General features: G+C 39.2%; 1 protein-coding gene across 4 annotated transcripts in view; it reads right to left on the bottom strand.

The window, feature by feature from the left end:
- Positions 1–23,287, bottom strand: part of RGS6 (regulator of G protein signaling 6) — a 316,927-nt gene that overhangs the window by 283,340 nt on the left and 10,300 nt on the right. For all 4 annotated transcript variants that reach the window (XR_006101395.1, XR_006101396.1, XM_042445284.1 and 1 more), the window contains exon 2: positions 9,171–9,270. Coding sequence is in view for 2 of the 4 variants with exons in the window: in XM_042445284.1 (XP_042301218.1) it covers positions 9,171–9,245 (75 nt within the window). In the remaining 2 variants the exon portion in view is untranslated. The remainder of the gene's footprint in view (positions 1–9,170; positions 9,271–23,287) is intronic.

Here is a 23,287-nt window from a genome sequence, read left to right as displayed (position 1 = left end):
TAACTATTAAAACCCTAAATGGCTCAAGAACATATTATTTGATGGACCACTTCTATCCCTTAGAAACTTTCCAGGCTTTGCAACTGGCCACTGAAGCCCTAGTAAAACCAACTGCTTACATGCTGGGGAGGAGAGACAGTGTTCTCTGTGAATTTCCCCAACCAATGGAATTATTATTATTATTATTATTATTATTATTATTATTATTATTATTAAACTTTATTTCTAAAGCACTGTAATTATACACAGCGCTGTACAAATTCTCTGCACAAAGGGATGCACATGTCTCCCTTTGTAATTTCTCTTAGGAAGTACAATTGCTTTTATCATCACTTCTCGTTTCAAATATTTTTGGGGTTGCCATGTCAGAATTTCCCCCAAATCTGAGATCTATGGATGATGCTATGTGATGTTGCAGGAGGCAAGCCATAGTCATGTTAATTAAGCATGATACATTAAGTACCAACAACGGCTAAACAGAGTACAGTATGTTACTTAAATTTAAAAAACAACAAATCTAACAAATGGGGAAAATATATATAAGCATAACACAGTTCAAAAAGCCTCTGATAGTGAAGCTCCTTTTTACAAAGGCTTTTAACACCCACCCAGCCTCCATGTTCTCCTTGCCCACTGTCTAGCTGGATCATTGGAAGGATGGTGAGGAAGGGCTGGAAAAATCTATACTTTTAGTGTATCTGCAAGGAACATTGTAATATAGGCTGAGCTGGGAGAGCTGGGAAGGAATGGGATTCTGCTTTAGGTGTGTCTGCCTACAGCAGGCAAGGTGAACAGATGCTGCCTCTAAAATCCTTTATATGAATAGTAAAACAAAGAGAAAAGGGGAAAGCAAATTACCCTGCCTCACCAGCTACCCCCAGCATGTCAAAAATCATAGTCCTTGAAGTTTGGCCACCAAAATGGAAATTATAGGAAAAGTAGGGGTTGATTTTAAAAACTCATTCTTGGATGCATTTTTGGAAGAACCTTCCAAGCAGTCTCTAGGAGATTCATTTTTTTCTTTTTTAATTATGCCATAATTTGCAAGAATATATCAACCTGCTCTTTTTTCTTTTTCTTTTTTTCTTTTTTTCTTTTTAGGTATAAAAACCTATCCCTATGCTTTTCATGTTATTTCTGCCCGGATGCCAATTTTGTTTTTGTAAAGGAATAATGCTCAGCAAAACATATACCTCATTAACTGAGGTATATGTTTATACACACACACACTTCAACACAGGCTTCTCATTTTGCAATTCTTTCCCCTCACTCTAAGGACCAGAGAACAGTGGCAAAGCTCTGAGACTAAGGGCCAGCCCCTGACATCTAAGAATCCCAATTAATTTAGAGTATTTTGTGACTGCTTGCTAGTTTCAAGCTGTGATCTATGCTGCTATTTTTTAGTCTCCAGCTCTCCTTCAAACATCCCCCCCCCCAAAAAAAAATGTAGGTTTAGTAATATTCATGCTGCAGCTATAATATGTTAGCTTATTTATGCAGGGGACATTTTTAGTTTCAGAATGGCAAAAAATTAATAAAGGATAAAATTAAGCAACACATAATTTCTCCAAAATACATTGCCATGTTATGGTTCTGCTGAACCATCTCCAAAGTTACCCAAATCTTTCTGGTAATGAGGGGGGACAGTTTGTTTCATTGACTTTCTAGCTGCATGGCACAAAGCATCTTTCTTTGGCCCTTACAGTGTTTATTTTCATGAGCTCTGTTATTGGTAAGCAAAAGCCCTGGGCCACTTGGATTCAAGATACAGGACTGAAATGAGCAACATAATCAGTTCAGCTTAAATTTCAAGGACAAGAAACAGTATGAAAAAACGATTGATGTTCCTTGTTATGACTTGTTTAGTATTTCACTACTTCCCCATGTTGTTTCAAATGTGCTTGTTTTCTGCAGTACCCACAGTGAAGCCAAAAGAAAGAAGCAATACAATCAAATTCAGTTCAAATGAAAGCTTTTTGGCCTAGATAGCATATACTTTGAAAGACAGCAGAAAAACAACAGAAACAGGCATCTAGGGAAAGTGAAGAATTGAATTACTGTCCAACTCTCTTTATTTTAATATACTGACTAGTGTTCAGTCACATGCCTTCCAGTCTTATCATTACTATATAGAAGACTAATACAGGTATACCTCAGTTTAAAAAGCCTCTCACAAAGAAATTAAAGTATTTTTATACCTGTCTAGGATCCTCCTTTTCCTCCTCTATCTAGCTGAGTATATTTTTAGTAGAGTCGGCATTGGGAGGATGGTGAAGGAAAGCTGGAGAAAAACAGACTTTCAGTGATGGCTGCAGCAGAATATTTGTAGTAAGCAATGCAATAAACTTGACCTGAAAAACAGTGGGATTCTACTATAGCTGATCCTACCATAGCTGTGTGTGCCTGCCTATAAAAGGCAAGGTGAACAGCAGCTGCCTCCAGAATCCCTTACTGAATATGCGTGAACAGCAAATCACACAGAAAGATGGAAAGCAGATAGCTCTGTCTCACCAGCTAACCCCAGCATGTTAAAAAAAAAAGTACAGATCAATACATTTGACAGAAAATGGAAATCCTAAAAATAAAAAAATAAAAAGATGGAGGCTGGTTAAAAAAAGTGTAAGCCTGGATGAAGGTTGGAAGAAGCCTTCAAGTGGTCTCTTCAAGATTCAAAATGTTTTGATTACTCATGCAAGGGTTGTTTCACTCACATATGCATGAATAAAGTTTGCTGAAACAGATTGACCTGCTTTCTTTTTGTGGTGTAGGAATGTAGCTCTATTCTTTCCATGTCATTTCTGCCTAGTACTGTACCCAGTATTTCTAGTACCTAGTATTTCTGTTACAAAGGTAATGCCCAGGAACACATTTATTTCATGTACTGTGGTATACCTGTACACATGCCAATACATACCAAAATATTCAACATACAGCATATATAATGTTGCCCAATATTAACAATCATTTACAATGAAACTACAACTTGTAATACACAATACTGGGTAGCTAAAGGAACACCTGTTATCGCACTCAACTGTCACTATTTTTGATGTTATTTTAAAAAATCATTTGGACTTCCTATACAGCCACTAAAGGTTTTTCCAGTTGTAATAGTATGGGCACTTGTTGAGAAATTCAATGTTCTCTGCCTAAGGAAGGAGTAGTTAGCTTTGCATACGACAAGAATAGCCTGGATCTCAAAGGAATATACTTTTCTGTTGCTAATGGAATTAACTTTTATTACCTGTATTTTGTTGTCCTTTGTCATTTGGCCATATGGCCAAGAAGGGGAGTGGTCTCAGATTTCATTGAGATTCCTAGTCCAGGCCATCTTAACAGAAGACAAAACATAGGCCAGTGACTCTGACATTGTTACTTTTCTTATCCTATATGATTTTTGATATCTTTACCTGATGGAGAAGCCAGTGAAGCTTTGAAGGCTTGCACAATGTATTCTGTACATTTTGGCTGGCCAGTAAGGGTGTAATTCTTTTGTGGGTTTTGAATTTTGTTCTATTTTGCTTCATGGGCAGCATAGCTATTCTTGAATATTGAATTCTGCTGCAACATGGTGAACTTTAACAAGAGGGAGTTAATGGAGTGGGTATGAACTCTGAGGTTTTTCCCTCCAACAAAGATAAAGCTCTTTCATTAGGACTAGAATCGGGATGTTTTACCTATATGGCACCAAAATGTTTTTCCAGATATACCAATACAGGGACTTCTTGAGAAATTCAGCATTGTTTGCCTAAGAAAAGGCAGTTAAGTGTTGCACAGGACAAGTACAGTCTGGCTCTCAAGGGAAGTTATTTTTCTGTTGTTAACGGGAGTTGTAATTTCATTCCCTGTCTTTTATTGCTCCTAGTCCCCACATGGTCAAGGCAAGTAGCCTCTGCCTGCATTGAGATCCCTCTGGACCGTCTTAACTGACAACAGAAGTAACATCTGAGACAAAATGTAGCCCTGTGGCTCTAATATCAACACTTTTCTTCTCTTGTATGATTTTTAACATCTTTGCCTGATGAGGAAGCCAGTGAAAGTTTGAAAGCTTGCATGAGTTATTTTGTGCATTTTGGTTGGCCAGTAAAGGTATTGATGTACTGTGGGTTTTGCTGCATTTTGCAGCATCTCTGAGTGTGTCTACTGGTGGTAGTAAAGTATCTCAAGAATGACAATGGCTTTAGGTAGACATTTATCCATGTGAGAGGCAATTCTTGAGAAAAATCTGGGGCCAGATGTTTGTGTGTGCAAAAGTGTTTTGTTTTCAGTTGTTTCAGTGTGTCAAAATCAGAAGGCACTTCTGTATTGGCTTGTCAGTTCTCAGAAATGATTGAACTAAACTAAACATTTTTAAAAATCACAGTGGTGGTCAGGTAATGGCAGTATTCCTTTGTTTGTCATGGTGAACTAATGTAGGCTTACACTGTATACACAAAGAAATGTATATATATTTATTTATTTATGGCTAGGCCTTTGCAGAGGCTGGATGTTCATCTGTTGGGAATGCTTTGATCATGTATTTCTGCATGGCAGGGGGTTGGACTAGATGATCCTTGCTGTCTCTTCCAACTCAAGGATTTAATGATTTTATGTAATCCTACTTTACTTGAATCATTCCAGCCAGTTCACTTGCCTAGATGTTTATCTTAAAGAAGGGACAGCTAATGGAGGAAGGTCAGTGTGGTGTATGGAGAACAGAGGAGGAAGGGAAAAAAGGAATGGATGGAATTGTTAATACATTTTTCAACAAATCCAAACCTCATGCTTCATGCCTCATATGTATAGCAAAGTCAAGACTCAAAACGAAATAGTAATCGGATTTTAGAAGCTAAAAAGAGCATGCTTATGTAGACTGTGAATTTTTGCCCTTTAGTTTATGTACTATACTTGTGTAAACTACATCTGATATCTTTTATTTGCAAGGAAGGCCAAATGCAAACAATCTGTGTGCTACTGTTGTGATTAATCCTTTTCTTCCCCAGGCATGATAGAACTCACAGATTAAATTCAGGATCAGTCTGTGTATATGTAAATAATATGTGTGCCTGACAGTGGTAACCTAGTAAACCTCAGCAGTTCTTCCAGGATGTGGCTAAACATGCTTATTGATTACTAATCCGGTTTCATGTGCAATTTCCGTTTCCTACAGACCAGAAGAAAATATCCAGCACCATTTAAGGCATTTTGTTTGTTTCCTCTCTTTAAAAAATATTAGTTTTTCACAGATGAGCAAATATTAATGTAGAAGTCAATATTCTCAGAGACAGATTAACTATAAAAGTAACCTCCCAAAGTACCTCAAATCCTGCATGCCATATTAGTAAATCAATTAATATATATTTATATATTTGTTGCTGTAAATTTCAAAGGTACTTTTCATCTAATTTTTTAACTATAATAATAAATACAAAATTTATTTTTATCCCGCTTTTTGCCAAGCAATCAAAGCAGCATACAACAGACTAAAATACATCCCTATATACACAATACCCCCCTTAAAACAAGATTAAACAATATAAAACTAAAACTAACATTTTAAATCCAGGCAATAACCATGGGCAGAGTTCGATAAATGGGAAGTCTTATTAGTGGCCGAGTATTTTATTCTGGGAAGGCCTGCTGGAAGAGAACCGTCTTAATGGCTTTTTTTAAAGCTCTCTAGATTGGTAATTTGATGGATCTCGTCCAGCAGGCCATTCCATAAGTTGGGCGCAGCTGTAGAAAATGTCCTCTGGGAGGTCACATCAATCTGGCCTTTAAGGGCTGTAGTAAATTCCTCCTACAGGACCTGAGTGTATGGGGCAGATTATATGGAAGGAGGTGATCCCTTAGATAGGTTGGGCCCAAGCCATGTAGGGCTTTAAAGGTGATAACCAACACCTTGTACGTGCCCAGAAACTGATAGGCAGCCAGTGGAGTGACTTCAATACTGGTGTTATATGGTCACTCCTTGCTGTTCCTGTGACCAACCTGGCTGCCATATCCTGTACCAACTGGAGTTTCCAGACTAGGCACAAGCATAGCCCCATGTAGAGTGCGTTGCAAAAATCAATTCCTGATTTTTACCAGCGCATGTACTACAATTTCGAGGTCACCCCGTTCCAAGAAAGGGCACAGCTGGCGTATCAGCCGAAGCTGATGACAGGAGCTCTAGACTGTCGCATTCAATTGAATTGAATTCACTGAAGCGACGGGTCAAGAAGCATTGCAAACACAGTCCTTCAAGGAGAGCGTGAGACCCTCTAGGACTGGAGGTTGCAGCCCAATACCTGGTTTGGGGGCTCCTACCGTAAGTACTTCCATTTTGTCTGGATTCATATCGAGCTTTTTTCCCCTCATCCAATCCATTATTGCCTGAAGACAATGGCTGAGGGGAGAGATGCCATCTGTTGTTGTCACTGATGACCAGGACATGGAGAAATATATTTGGGTGTCATCATCGTACTGATAACAGCTGGCCCTATTCTTTCATTCTAAGGGAATATAACCTTCTTATACAGATCACACATGAGGTGAGACTACTGTAATCTGCTCTAGCAACACACTCACTTATGACAGGTAATTAGCTATCTATTATAGACAACTGTTTCTGAGGTTCCTCCTTCAGACTGTTGATTCCACTTTAAGAGCCACAGCTCCATCGTACAGAATCCTGGGATTTGCATTTTGGTGACGCACTAGAACTTCCTGGCTGAGAATTCTAAGTATCCCTCCCTAAACTGCAAATCCCAGGATTCTCAACCATGGCAGTTAAAATGGAATTATATTACAATGACTGTGTAGTGTGAAAGAACTCCTGGAATCTGACATAAAGGTGTTGATACAAGAGGATCTCAGGAAATAATGATGGTTACAACTAATGACCAGTCACTGGTGTGATCTTGTGTGAGATGATAAATGGCACTAAATGGGATCTATGTGTATTTAACCTCATAATCTTTAGTATACCTCACAACCTGTACTTAATCATAACAACTACAATGTAAGAGGTAAGAAGAACATTAAATACGAAGGTACTAATTTTGAACTGGATAACACAAAAAACCAAATTAATAGCTTACCAGGTAGCATTCAGAACTGATAAATCTGAAAATCTGAATGGGCTAGGGCAGTCCTGTCAATGACATTCCTTTGGCACCAAAAACATTGCAGTTGATAATCACTACTAAAATACTGTCCAGCACAGAATACCATACACTCATCAATGTGTCCAAATGCCTATTGTTTTCTTTAAGTGATTGTAGGGCATTATAGTAAAATTCTCAGAAGATGCCAGCCACAGATGCTGGCAAAACATCAGGAAGAAAATTTTCTAGAACATGGCCACATAGCCCGAAAAACCCACAAAAAAAATTATAGTAAAAGCTGTTAAACTATATGCTAAACATTTTCACTGTAAACCCTTTTGGAAACATCATGGTGGGCAGAGTGCAGAGTGAACAGTACTGGCCATATTGCCACATTTTGAAATGTCCATTCGCATATCAACAAGGACTCCTTTTTGCAATCCAATATGTCTCCATTCCTGTGAGGCCACAGGCCTCTTTGTAGGCAGAGCACTTTAAATTTCCTAAACTATGCTCATTGCCACACGGCCAGAGGACGAGGGGCCAGTCTGCCAAAGATACTCTCCCCATACCATCTTAACTAAAGACAGAAACAATAAAATGTAGGCATCTTACTAACATCTCTAATTTTTCTCCTGTTTGGTATGTAGCATCTTGCCTGATGAAGAAGCCAGTGGAGCTTTGAAAGCTTGCAACAAATATATTGTGCATTTCAAATGGCCAATAAAGTATTACTCTTTGGTGGATTTTTGTTTGAATTTACTAAATGGCCAACACAACTTCTTCTAGTTTACTGACCAACACTGAATTTAAGTACAGTCGGCCCTTCTTATACACGGGTTTTTTATACACGGATTCAAGCATACACGGTTTGAAAATGTTCCAAAAAAGTATAAATTTACCTTGATTTTTCATTTTTTATAAGGGACACCATTTTGCTATGTCATTATACTTAATGGGACTTGAGCATACACAGATTTTGTTATACACGGGGGATCTTGGAACCAAACCCCAGCGTATAACAAGGGTCCACTGTATAGCCTATTTGGTTGCTCTCAGGCCAGTGAAGTGCCTTACTTAGTTTATCTTGGTTATGGTTGGACAGGATTCAGCGAAACAAGAATGGGACATGCAAGACAAGGCCTTCTCTGTAACAGGAACTGAACTATGAAACCCTCTCCCAACAGAAATCAAATTGGTTCTATCCTTTTTGAGTTTTCAACAGATAATAAAAAATGTATTGTTTCACTAAGCTTTTATTTCTGTCCTGTTTTTAAAGAACAATTTTGTATTCGTGGTTTATATTGATATTACATGGTTTTATTCTACCATCTCCTTCTTTGGAGGTTTTTAAACAGAGGCTGCATGGCCATCTGTCAGGGGTGCTTTGATTGTAAGTTCCTGCATGGCAAGGGATTGGACTGGATGGCCCTTGTGGTCTCTTGCAACTCTATGATTCTATGATTAGAAACCATTTTTAGGGCACGGGTACCTAAAAAGAGCAATATATTAATACTTATGGCGGGATACAGACAGCCCTAAAAGGGCGGTCTCCTGCTGCCCTGGTTTGCTCTGTGAGGGAGACGCAGCGGACAAACTGTGTGGCTCCGTTGCGGAACAAAAAGAACCCGCAAAAAGTGGGTTTGTCTTGTGGCGCCTTTGTGACACCGCAAGGTGCCAGGATGTGCGGACGCTATGCGTCCATTGCATCAAAATGGCGGCACCCGTGTGTACAGGGCAGCACCATTTTGATGCCCCCGTCACGTGCTAGGAGTCAGGCCGGTATGGATGCTACATCCTTGGCCAACCCCTAGCACATGATGGGGGGCTGCGCAAAGGCCTATTTAAATCTGGCCTATAATAAACAAACCCAAGGTTCCACCTATTTTAACCAGTAGTCAGAACACACTTTGCCTTCTCCTCTGAACTGCGGTGCATTCAACTACAGATGAAAACAATGGAAAACAAGAAATCTTGTAACATAAAAAGTTAGGATGTCATTTCATAGACAGTGTTGTTGTGTTTTTTAAAGGGGTTGATGATTCCTTAATTACCAAGCTCAGAAGTTGACACAGAAGTTATGAATTACTCTGAATTTCTTACCTTTCGGTAGACAATCATGTTTGGAGAGCTCTCCTCTTGATCAGCAGTTTCCATGTCACTGGTTCCCTGGGCCATGATGGACAGTTCTTGTTGCCAGTGGCTGCAAAGGCAAGAACAATATTTGAGAAAGAATATTAAGACAAATCGGAATGTATGAGGAAACATTTTGGAATCAAATATGTGAGTAGGAGAAACAACAATAAAAATTACCCAGTGTTCTTTTTCTTTTCATTTAACACAGACCTTGGCCTTACCCAGAGCCTCATTTGCACTCAACAGAGCAAGCAGTGGAATGTGTGAATGTTTGTGAAAGGTGGTGATAGAAGTCTTTCCCAATGGAAAATAAAGCCCAATCTAGGGCAGCAAGGGGGCATGAGATCTTCGACCTGGCTGGACAAGGTATCTTGCTGGGAAGGCAGGCCCAAGGACAGAAGGAACATTTCATCCCTGGTCTGCCTGGGGAACATAAAATGACTTCTGGTGCATCTCTCTTCCTCAGTCCTTGGTGATCTTTCCAACTTCTGTGTATTCTTGCAATCATTGTTAGACTGAGCTGGGGAAGAATTTTACCTGTATGTTTTAGTCAGCTCACATGGTTTTCAGCCCCATGAAATGCAGGATTCTTTGCACTTTCATGTTATTCTGTGACAAGCCAGACAGGGCACTGGGGCGAATCCAGTCTGGGGCAGCAAGTGCTTGCATGCTTATCCCACCCCAGCCCCAATTTTTAGGATTCCCCTTAAATCATCTTGTGAAGGCTTTAAAGGAAATGCCCAGCTGGGAGCTCTTCCCTGCACCTCTCTCCCAGATCCTACCAGCTTCCAATTCTCCCAGCTGACTCTGGAAGGTGCTAGTCAACTGATGCTTGGATCCACTCCCTTATGCTGCAACAAGACACTTTAGCACTAATCAATAAGGTTACTGCTAGTTTTGCTCTAAAAATATATTTCTGTGTTTATTTTCACCTTTCCCCTCACATTCCATATCCATACTATCTACTGCTGAGAGCCATAAATAATACCTGAAAGCATGAGACAGAGAAATGTTCTGACCTGATAACAGCAGACTGATAACCTAGTCCTACAGGCTCTCCAAGTGGTTGTAGGTTACGAGGGCAGTTATACAGATTTTGTTTATCTACAGATGAGAGATCACTGAAGATAAGTGCTTCTATAATATCTGGTATATTTACAAACATACTGTCAAACAAAAAGCAGAAGCAAACAGGCAGCTCAAGGCAGATTCCAAAAAAGTAATCCTCCCACAAGCATTATTCATAGTTTCAGCTTTCCAGCAGCCAATTTCCCTTCCTTTTCTGTAGGCCCTGATGGGTATGTCAGTCAAAACAGAGAGATGTTATCAGCTGTCAAGACATTATTTCCTAACCACCAACCCACTACCTGGATTATTAACCAGCAATAAACTTAACAAAAGGTATCACAGGTCAGCACCCTAAACTGTGTTTTACCCAGAAATACGTTCCACTTAGTTGAAATGGATTTACATCCTAGTAGGTGTGCTCACAGTGTTCTTACTAAAGAGCTAAAAAGGTTAACAAGGCACAGGGATCATGTGTCCCCATCCCATCCCCATTTCTACCTTTGCTCTATGATAGTGGTGAACTTCAGGTTGATATCTGTTTATTTCCCCCATCAGTATAACTCTCAAGAGTCACCAACCAGAACCTGGAATCAAATATACAGACCTGGCAATAAAGAATTCTGAGCTCAAGATTTTGTTTTTAGTTCCAGAACTAACAGAACTCATAATCCTTCCAAACAAAAAATCAACTCCCTGTTACCCAAGAGTTTTTTCATTTCAGTAGCACAGAGCCTGGGAACCAGGGAGTCATTTTGTTGCTACTAGTCTACTATTTTGTTGCTACTACTCTATGAAATAATTAGCTACAGGAAAATTGTTGCATAGGTATTGTACATCACCAAGAGATCTACTGTAGCTCCAGCTCTACATGTTGCTGACCTGTCGCTGATTCTTTGTAGCCCTTTCAGACTTGAGAAAGCATAATCATATATTTAAGGATTCGTCTCACAGAATAACTTTGCCAAGAAAGACACCATGACTTCGAGATTGTTTCTTTCTCATTCATGCATATTGGGGGAGGGGTGATAAAAAAAACTGAACAGCACTTCTGGAGTCTTAGTTCCAAAAAGGATGCAGTTAATCACTGAGTCTTGGATCCAAGTCAAACTTGGAAGAAGTGCTATTAGTTTGCACATGCATATATGTGTGAGTGTATGTATGTGTGAGTGTGTCTGTGGGCTTTATCACACGGGGGATTTTGCAGCTCTGATCCAAAGTCAGTGCGGGAAATATTGTTATTAATAATAATATTAAAAATTTCTTTCACTGCAAAATAATAATAATAATAATAATAATAATTTTGCCGGTGACACATTCGGATGAAGCAGAGGGCATGTAGGGATAGGTGACATTCCCTATTATTCACATGAGGCTAGCATTCACATGAAACTGGAAAGGGATGGAGGGAATGAAACTAAGGGTAGATTTAGATCTAGATGACAGGGTTGGGGAAATGAAACAAAGGGTAGATTTGGATCTAGATGACTGGGTTGGGGGAATGAAAAAGAGGGTAGATTTAGATGTAGATGACAGGGTTAGTGGAATGAAACAGAGGGTAGATTTAAATGTAGATTACAGGGTTGGGGGGTTGAAACAGAGGTTAGATTTAGATGTAGATGACAGGATTGGAGGAATGAAACAGATATAGATATAGATGACAGGGTTGGGGGAATGAACCAGGAGGTTGGAGGGAGAGATGGGAGCAAAGGAGGGGGCCATCGGGGGGTGGGGGGGGGGGGAAGAGATGACAGGAACAATTAACGTGAGGGTTGCATTCACATGAAAGTGGAACCTAGGAAGTGGTCCCCTTCTTCACCCCGGAAGCATAAAAGGTCTTGATGCATTCAGACCCCCACTGAGCATGCGCACGGGTGCCAATTCAAATAGTTTAATCCTCATGGTATGTACTGGTGTGGTAATTCAAAGTGCTCTCACTGTGCTTTGACTTAGGAATCACCAAAATTAAGTTCTTCATGTATGATAGTTCATCATGTGAACTGCCTCGGATTCGAAGTGACCCTGCTTCAAATTCACTACGGAAGTGCTTTGAATTGGGGCTCCTGTTTCACGTGTGATAAGGCTCTATGTGAAAGAGAAAGTGAGAGAGAGAGAGAGAGAGAGAGAGAGAGAGAGAGAGAGAATATGAGAATGTTAGAGGGAGACTTAAAAGGGTTTCATATGCATACCAAATGTCCAAAACACCCTGTCATAGTCTGGAGAAAGTGTCCTCTACCCAACATGGAGCTTGTTTGCTTCTGTTAAGGCTGTAGATAGATCTGGATTAGTACTGGAAGAATTAGCCACTGTGCATGTTTCTTTGGCCCTGTCTCCTGAGGTATAACTCAATGTCTACATAGTTCCTAGGACAGCAACTTTCAACTAAGGCTATTATTTCTTTCTACTCTCCAGCTACAGAGTGTGACCTGTGCACAATTTATGGCTTTCTCACTCTCAGCCAACCCCTTCCCCCAATCTCATTTTGCTCAACATTCAGCCTTATGAAAGTTTTGGCAATCTGAAAAGCTTGTTCACTGTTTTGTAACATTTTGGTTGGCATTAAGAGACAGCCTAAATATCCTAAAGGTACCATATCCCATCTGATCTTAGAAGTTAAGCAGTTAGCTCTGGTTAGTACTTGGATGGGAAACCTCCAATGAATACCAGGTGCCGTAAACTATATTTTAGAAGAAAGAAATTGCAAAAACACCTCTGGGTATTCATTTTTTCTGACAGGCAACAGGCTGCTTTGCTTTTTGTGTAAAAAAAAAACACCAGTAAATACATAGGATCCCTGTTTCTTTTGAAAAAGGCTCACTGGGAAAATCTTGGTGGACAGGATGGTTGCAAAAAGTGACTGCAGTTTTAAGTATGGACTGAAGCCAACATGATTCCCACCCTGATTAGAGCAATACTGAGCTGGAAGTATTCAGTTACTCAGGTGCTCCTCATGTTTGCGAACAAGAAAATCCTATGAAATTCATAGGGTCACCTGTAATTTGACAGGCAACCTGAAAGCACATACAAACAGAAAGTACAAAGCCTCTTGTGTTCCCCTTCTTTTCTTTCCCTTCCTTTCTTCTGTGTGTATGTGTGTTGAATCCTAAGACTGCCCATTCACATGTGTCTGATTCCTGCAAAGCCTGATGCCTGATGAGCTTTGTGATGCTGATTCAGGAGGGAAAGAAGACAGCAGAGAATGCTGCCCATTGACATGACGACCCTTAAGGTCTGGGTCCACCATGGCAGCAGAAAAATATAACCTTCTGTTGGACAGCTCCCAAAATTCCCAGCCATCATGCAGCCTAAGGGATCTGGGGAGTTACAGTCCATAAAGTAACTTTTCCCCCCAAGCGTGTGGAGCCCTGATGCATATACGCAAAGTGATGTGTGGGCTTTTTCCTTCTCAAGCAGCGCCATAAGCTGTTCTTTAGGAACACAGCTATTATTATTCAACTTCATATCCAGTCTGAAGCAATTTCCTTGAGGCAGCTTAAAAAGCATAAAACACAAAATAATGCACAGATTTCCATGCATACAGTTAAAACACTGGTAAAGACATGGAAATGTATTATAGCAAAAATCACAACACAGGGCTCAACTCGAAGTCCAGACATTTGCAGGGCACAATTGCCTAAATACTCTGAAAGAATACTTTCCTAGAGAGGATTTCTTTAAAAAAATGATTTCCTAGCAGAGGAAGAGAGCAATGTGGCCAGATAGTCTTTATTAGGGAAAGAGGTCCAGACATGAGATACAGCTATCAAGCCCTAAAGTCCTTATGGTCCCCAGCCCATGATAATTTTAAAAAAATTTTAACAAACAATAAAGGAAAACACAAGACTTTGACCAAGTAATGGCATCAAAGACAAGAATCATACATGATGTAATTGGAAGACCACATTTTAAATGACTGATAAAATACCATTCTACAAATTTCTCTGTGCCTAAGGTGGGCAGCAGCTTCATTTATATACCACTTCATACCACCCAAGCAGTTTCTAAGTGGTTTACAACTGTAAGCTAATTGCCCCCAACAAGTTGGGTACTCATTTTAGCAACCTCAGAAGGATGTCAGGCTGAGTAAACCCTAGGCCCCTGGCTGGGATTGAACTCAAAACCTTATGGTTTGTGAGTGTGTAGCTGCAGTACAGGCATTTAACCACTGCACCACTAGGACTTCTGATAAAGAAGCTCCTATTTACAAAGCATTTTGTGCCTAGCCAGTGCTCCTTTTCCTCACTTTCTTCTATCTAACTGGAAGTTTTTTGCAACACTGGCATTAGGAGGCTGGAGAAACACAGACTTTCAGTGTCAAGTAGCTGCAGCATTTCTGCATTAAACAATGCAATAATGGTTGAGAGTGAAAGAGTGGGATTCTGCTCTAACCAATCCTATTGTAGCTGTGTGTGCTCCAGAAAACTTTATGTGAATAGTAAAAGAGAGAGAAAGAGAAAGAAGATAAGCCTGCCTCATGAGCTATTTCTAGCATGTTAAAAAGCATAGCTCTGTAAGTTTAGCCACCAAAATGGAAATCATAAGAGAAGTAGAGGCTGGTGAAAGAGAGTCATCCCTGGATGCATATTGGAAGCATTCAGGTGGAAAGTAGAAAGTTCAAATGTTTTTGTTTTCTTATGCGAAGCCAAGCCATCATATTTCCTATTACCACGTATGACTGTGAGAGCTGGAAAGTGAAGAAAGCTGATAGAAAGAAAATCCACTCATTTGAGATGTGGTGCTCTAGAAGAGTGCTAAGAATACTGTAGATAGTCAAAAAAAGACAAACAAGTGGGGCTCAGAATAGATCTGGCCTGAACTCTCCCTGGAAGCCAAGATGACTTAATTAAGGTTGTCATATTTCAGCCACTTCATGAGAAGAGATGACTCAGTGGAAAAGACAATAATACTAGGAAAGGTAGAGGCAGTAGAAAGAGAAAGACCACAAAGCAGATGGATGGATAGACTCAATCAAGGAGGCCATGGACACAGGCCTACTGGACATGAGCTGGACCAGTTAAGGACAGGTGGGTTTGGTGGTGTATCATTTACAGGTGGGCTTGGAGATGTATTATTCACATTCGCCATGAGTTGAAGCCAGCTCAAGGACAGTTAACAACAACAACCATGCAAGACTTACTTGACCTATTTCATTTTAAATGTGCATATTGTTAATTTTGAATAAAAGGCTGTCAAGACGGATCTCTTCAGGCAGGCCTTCCCAGACTGAAATATCCCGGCCTCAGGATCTCAGGATCTCCCCCCTCCTCAGTAATGTCTCCAAAGCCCCCTTTTCTTTTCTTTAGAACTGAAGTTGCAGTGGTTTGTTGGTTGGTATTATTTTGTTTAATTTATTGTTATTTTAACTAGTTATTGTGGTTTTAAATTAGATATGTTGTTTAATAACTTTTTAAGGAGGGAGGGAAATATATTGTTTTTATGCTGTATGTTATTTTAATGTTGTAAACCACCTGGATTGGTTCGCCACAGGGCAGTATATAAATAAAAAAATATTTATTTATTTATTTATTTATTTATAACATTTCTGAAATATGGTGAATTGCTCTTCTATTTTGTAGGTAGGAAGCTTCCCCTATTATTTCCATATTATTTCTGCTTCTAATACCAAATTTCCTGTCAAGGAAGTGATGCCTATGAACACATCTACTTCATTAACTGAGGTATACCTGTACTACAAATGTTATCTGTTCTATTTATATTTCTCTGTAATCTCAATTGTGGAGTTAGTTTCTCCATGAGTCCCAAATTCCACAGTCATGTTTTTCAACTGTATAACAGACTTCTGAGAATGGCAGACCATTAACAAGAGCCTCCTGGGATAAATTTAAAGCACAGGATGAGACACAAGAGTCATGAAAGCATGTTTGATGTTTCACCATCTCCCTTACAAAGCTGCCCCACAGGGAACCATAGCCAATCAAGACTTCCCTTCTCATATTGTATATAGCAGTTTTGATTCAGTATGTGTCATTTGAGGTATTACATTACTAAGAACAGGCACCAAGATAGCATTAAATATCAATGCTACCTGTGTTCATTGGGCATGCCTTTGAGCAGAAATGTATTCTTTTATAAATGTCTACAGTCGCCTCTCCTAATGTGCAGATCTCAGATCCGCACCCTTGAATATATGTGGAAGGGTGACCTCCGCGATTTGCAATGGCCCGCATATGCGGGGGGAGCACGCCATTCAAGCCTATGGGGCTTGAATAAGCATGAGCCTCCATTTTTTCTGTGTGTGTGTGTGTGTGTGTGTGTGTGTGTGGAATGGATCCCCGCGAAAACAGAGGGCCAACTGTACTTCCTAAGGATAAGTTTATGTGTAGATCTCAAAACAATTTAAACTTTTAGTTTAGTTTTTAAAAGCTTTTAGTTCATTCTTGGGGGCAGTGGGAGGGGAGACACAGTGAACATCTAGAAAAGTGTATACTGGAACAGATTCAGGGTGAGCTAGAACCTCTCCTATTCGCTGTCCATTTGCTTGATAAGTAATAAGTAACTCTGATTAAAAGAGGCTCAGATCTCCACTCAGTGTTGCCTAAGCAATATTCACACCCCAAAAATGGCTCTCTTTAACTAACTAGTCACAGCAGCATTTGTGGAAAGTTAGCTAGGGCTACACAAGTAGGACAGGTTTGCAAAAGAGCTAGATATGTGTTTGTTAACTGCCTTCAAGTCAACCTCAACTTAATGTGACCCTATGAATGAGACACCTCCAAGATACCCTATCCTCAACAGACTCAGGGCTGCGGCTTTCTTGATTGAATGATGCAGTCCTCCTCTCTTCATGCTGTCTTCTACCTTGACTAGCATTATTGTCTTTTCTAGGGCATTATGCTTTATCATTAAGTGTCTGATATATGACAGTTTCAATCTAGTCATCCTGGCCTCTAGGGGAAGTTCAGGATTGATTTGTTCTAAGATTCATTCATCTTTCTGGCAGACCACAGCATTCTCAAAACTCTTCAGACATATCTCAACCCTAGTGACAAAGCAATAAGAAAAAATGTTTATATCCCTCCTTTTCCCCAAAACTGGGACTTAAGGCAGATTACAAAAATTAAAGAGAGTGTAAATATAGCAGCAGTTAATCAGACAGGCAAGTTAAGCACTTTTGTGGGCTTAGCAGCTGGATGAGGAAGCTTTCCACTTCAAATATTTAATAATGTAGGTTTCCAAGTAAACAAACCCAGTAAAAAAAACAACCATGAAATTTAAAATCATTAACAGGAATGCAGGAAACGTCCGCTGTACTGCACAGACACAGCTACTTGTACTTTGGAAAGACGCCATCGGTTTAATAAAATGTTGATACCTCTCAAGGAAGGAGTTCGTTCTCTTAAAGTCTGAATTCCCCACACTGAATCTTGCTCAGAGAGACTTTAGAAAGGCTAGAAAAATTAACTGTGTCTGTTTTCACTTCAAAGGACCTAGAGCAGATGCAAATGCCAAATCTGAACAATTCAAGATGGCAGTTTGAAGAACTGAGAGGGAAAGGCTGGTGACCATAGATGAAATTCTTGAACTTACTGACAAACAGTGGACAAATAATAAAATAAAAGTAAAGTAAAAAGGAACAGTTCCAAATAAAGTAAATGTGAAATTGTACAACACAGAGAGGCAACGGGTAAAGCTGTAAATCAATCAATCAATAAAATTTGTCCACCCAATTGAGAAATCCCACACCTAAAGGTCAGAATCAAAAACAACCAGCCATACAATTCATCTAGGCTAATGAACAGGTGAGGAAGCAGGAATTTTATTTTTCTCTTAAGAAAAGTTCCTGCTGGTTCCGAAGTGCTGCAGAAACATTGATAACATCAGCATTCTCCTCTTTCTCTCCTCCCTACTCTGTCAACAGTTCTTACAGATAAAAACAAGGAGTTTAATACAAAGTTAGCCCCAACAAGAGCAAATCCACTGAAACCGCTAGGAGTCTTTCACTGCACTGGGTCTACTGTAACTGAGACTAACATTGGATTTAGCTGAACACACTAATCCCTCATTAATGCTCAGCCAGCAATATTTTACTATGGATCTTTTTATTGCAGGTTTTCTTTGATCTAGAGAGAAACACAAGAAGCCCCCAAAAGGGGTGGGTCATATTCATTTACGTGCCCATCCATATTATTTCTACTGAAAGATATAGGCAGGAAGTTATTCTTTTCCAGGAGTTCAACTCCATCATGACTGCATGCCTAATTAGAACTGAGTGAATAGGAGAAAGGGAACATTTGCCATTACTTTTGCTAATAGACAAGACATTAGAAAAGGCATCAGACCACACAAAAAATAAAGTCAATATTGGCAGAGTCTAAATATTTTCATCATCGTTTAGCAAGATAGAAAGAATGAGAGCCATTATTTTATGCCTCTAGACAGAGGAGCTTAAATAACTGCTGTTCTTCAAGGATACAATAAAAATATTTTTCTGACAGTGCAAATCTATGCAGATCTACCCAGAAATAAGCCCCCAACAAAGGTCAATAGGAGTCACAAGTAAGTATGTACAGCCATTGGTCTCAATAAGATTTACTTAAGAGTAGATATGCATAGGATTGCACTGTTAGAGACTTTAATATTTAGAAAAATAGCCATGTTAGTCTGACACAATTTAAAAAAAGAAATTGGGAAAGGAATCTACTAACACTTTTGAGACTAGCATAAACTTTTATAAGAATCAATCCCCTTTCAAAGCTCATGCTAAAATAAATCATTATAAACACAACATTTCACAACTGATGACTATGATGAGTTACAGATTTTTTAAAAAGTGGAGCTATAAAGGTTAGCAGTGTAGTAGACAAAACTGGAAATTTGTGTGCAATACTAGCTCTACTTAAGCATAATTACTCATTTTTAACATTGTATTTATTAACACAATACATAACACAACATGATATCACATTCTTACTTACCCAACAAACAAAGTTTACATATAAATTATATAAACAAAACCACTAAAACTATACTAAGCAATAAACACATACAAAATTTATTATCCATCCTAAATCTTTTATTTTTCCTTTAAAATACTAGCTCTGCTTGAGCATAATTACACATGACAGGTTAAAAGAGGGACCCTTTCACACTACTCACTTATAGTACTATGATTCCACCTTAACTGTCATAGATCCATCTTATGGAATCCTGGGATTTGTAGTTTAGAGAGGGGCATTTAGATTTCTCAACCAGAAATCTCCTCTAGTGCGTCACAAAACTAGAAACCCCAGGATCGCATAGGATGGGACCATGGCAAATCAAATGGAATAATAGTGCTAAAACTATAGGTGTTTTTCGTGGGTTTTTCAATCTATGTGGCCATATTCTAGAAGAGTTTATTCCTGCTAGAGCAATATAAGTCAAATCCTTGAACATTTTTAATCCTCCAAGATAGCTGGTAAATAAACGTATGTTATCATAAATATCAAGCGAACTATGATATATAAGTGAAAGCAGATATTTAAAGCCAGGGATAAGAACTACTATAATAATCAAGGCAGTGAAATAGAAGCTAACAATAAAAAAAAAGGAAGAACAAGAGACATCTTTAACAAGATCTTAGAAATCAAAGGAAAATTTAAACGAAGAGTGCATTTGCTCTACAACCAGCAAGAGAACACATTATAGGACCAAGAAGAAATAAAAAGAAACAATACATTGAAAAAAGAGTTAAAGGGATGGCAGATTCATTTATAGAAGCACTTTAAGTCACCAGGAACTGATGGCATATCAATGGAGTTGCTTCAAGCTATAGAGACAGAATCTACTCTAGTTCTAATTAAAATTTGTCAACAGATATGGAAAACAAAAGAATGGCCCATAAACTAGAAATGCTCAGTATATATTCCAATCCCCAAGAAAGAGGATACCAAAACTTGCAGTAATCAAAAGACCTTTGCATTAATTTCCCAGGCAAGCAAGGTGATGCTCAAAATTGTACAACAAACTCTTACCATATATGGAGCAAGAAATGCCAGATGTCCAAGCAGGAAAGAAAGAGGCACTAGCTATCACAAAGCAAACATATGTTGACTAATGGAACATACTAAGGAATTTCAAGACAAATTACCCTGTGCTTTATAGATTGTAGCAATGCTTTTGATTGTACAGATCACATAAAACTATTATCAGTCTTTAAGAAATGGGTGTGCCACAACATCTAATTGCTCAGTTGATGCTCCCAGGATAATAGGCCACCAAAGGAGCAGTGACTGAGCAGTGACTCAAACAGCAAACAAAAAGCTTAGCTGCAAGGCTGGCACAAGCAAGAAGCTTCCTGGTCGCAGCTCAGCCAGCACAGCAGCTGTGACTGGGTGCAAAGGGAGCAACAACCAAAATTGGTTGTTTTGAACTTGCAGTAGAAAAGATAAAGGTAAAGTTTTTCCCTTAACAAGATTGTCTAGTCATGTACAACTGTAGGGGACGGTGCTCATCTCCATTACTAATCCGAGGGAACCGGTATTGCCAGAGGTGATTCCGTGGTCATGTAGCCAACATGACTACACAGAGAACAGCAGACCCAGTATCAAAAAATATGTGCTGGGGGATGTTATGATTGCCACCCAAAAAGAAAGGGGGCAGTAGCTGAAAAAAGTTTGGGGACCACTGATCTAAGATATACAGATGGCACCATACTACTAGAAGAAAATACCAAAGATTTTGAAAGATTATTGAAGAAAATCAATAATCTGCATACACAGAGAGCCAACTGTGATTTTGAAAACTGTCCTTTTCTATTAACTTGACAACTAGACAAGATCCTGAAATGTAAAAATACATCACTGAGTATTAAAATTGGGAAGGTCCACACCATAGTATTCCCAATCTCTATGTATCGCTGTGAAAGCTGGACAGTGAAAAAACCTGATAGGAAGAATGTGGTGTTGGAGAAGACTTCTGCATATAGTATGAACTACTAAAAAGACAAATGGATGGGTCCTAGAGCAAATCAGCCCTGAACTCTCCCTAGGAGGAAAGATGACTAAACTGAACTTATTTACTCTGGCCATAGCATGAGAAGAAAGTACTCAACAGAAAAGACAATAATGCTAGGTAAAGTGGCAGGCAATAGGAAAAGAGGAAGTCCACAAATCAAATTGATAGATTCAATCAGAAAAACCACAGCCATGACTGAGGATAGGGTGACTTGGAGGTCTCTCATTCATAGGGCTGCCAGGGGTCAAATTCAACTTGAAGGCTGTTAACAACAACAAAAGACAGCTCCCAGCATGGAATTGAAAACTCTATGCATATCACCTTTAAAACATGGGTGAGCAATTTCTAGAAGTAGAGGGCTATATTGGGTGGCCCATACTCTATAAACCTCACCAATTCTGTCAAATGTTGGATTATTGGTTGCACCAAAAAGGAGGGGAGCAATTTCCTTTTGAAATAAGGCACACAGGAAGATCGAATCTAGTTTTGAAGCAAATCCAGGAGGCAGCCAGCAGTACAATTCAGTTTCAGAACAAGGCACATTCTCTCTACATTTTTTCACTACCACTACTAGAACAAATTTAGTGGTAGTGGTGAGAGGGGCGGGGGATGCACATAGCCCACAGTTTCTTATAGATCAAAAAAGAAACTATCAGTCATTCAAAAATACCACAGCTCCTTAAACACCTGAAATGAAATGCCATATATTACACAGTGCCTTAGTGCTCATATCCATGCCATGCAAAACCCTACTCTCACAAGTAAATTCTCTAATATAATCCTATTCTCACAAGTAAATTCTATTGAGTTCAATGGGACTTAGAACTTAATGTATATGGTCAGGTGTAAAAGTGTGCAGCCTCAAAAGATTAACGTCTAGAGACATTAAGGAGGGAGCTGAATTTGAAGAATGATCACTCTCACACATGATGGACATTTTTAAAAGCCATCCTCAAAGAACAAAACAGAGATCACATGGTGATTTATAAGGGAAATGTACCAAAGAATCTGGTCATAATTTAAAATATATGCTATCAATCTTATTCACTTCAGTGGGAAAATATGGAACTGGTTTCACCCATCTGTTTTACTACAGTTGCAGGTGCTAGTATAGAGCTTGTTAAAATTAGGGTTTTTTTACTTTTATTTCCCAAATCACTAGTCGTTGACTGCGGGGATTCTGAGGGTTGTAGTTCAAAAGATATTGCTTCCAAGCTGTGAAATATAAACATGCATTCCTCCACATATTGCTTTACCTATATCTTATATCAGATCAGACCACCAGATCAGAAATGCTGATCCTGACAGATAGCTTCCCCACAGAGTTTCAATGAGTTTCTCCTAACCTGCATCTGTGATATGCCAGAGATTGATCTGGGATTGTCTACTGTAGTACGAAGTTACTGCAAGGGGATTGAGCATGAGAGCAGTGACCTTGCAGGTATTTTGAACCACAGTTCCCAGAATCCCCAACTATTGGTCAGACTGACTGGGATTCCTGGAAGCTGAAGTCCAGTAACATCTGAAATCACTGTGTACTAGAGTACCTATGTCCATCAGAGATCACTGGATTTAAATAATGCAAGGTACTGGTAGTTTTTAAATAAATCCTTCCTCTCTGCTTCACAGAGCTCAAGATACTGCTGTGACAGTGTACTGCTTTAGCAATAATCAATTCTGCATAAAACCTGTGCCTTATCTCATCTTATTCCTTAATCTTCTATTTATGACATCAAATTCTGTTGCTACGGAGATGCTTACGCAGAACATTATGATTCTAGGTAACACGATAAATGGCTAGTTCTTATGTATTTCTCCTGTGAAATTAACACACACACATACACAAAAAGACACACAGCTAAACTATGCTATGCTGTGTCCCAAAGGGAAGGTTGATCATCAGTTACAATCTAAAGCTCCATAATGATGCTTATTCTTGACTGAGTAAAATGAAATATTTCATTGGAAAGGCACATACCTAACTCCCAAACCTTGCTGCAGTTTTTTATCTGACATGACAACTTGTCACTTTAAAGCAAGGCTTGAACATTGGCTGATGTGGT

This window comes from Sceloporus undulatus, chromosome 1 (genome assembly GCF_019175285.1).
Source record: "Sceloporus undulatus isolate JIND9_A2432 ecotype Alabama chromosome 1, SceUnd_v1.1, whole genome shotgun sequence".
NCBI lineage: Eukaryota > Metazoa > Chordata > Lepidosauria > Squamata > Phrynosomatidae > Sceloporus > Sceloporus undulatus.
Note: the sequence above shows the minus strand (reverse complement) of the source record. Positions and strands in the feature narration are given on the sequence as shown.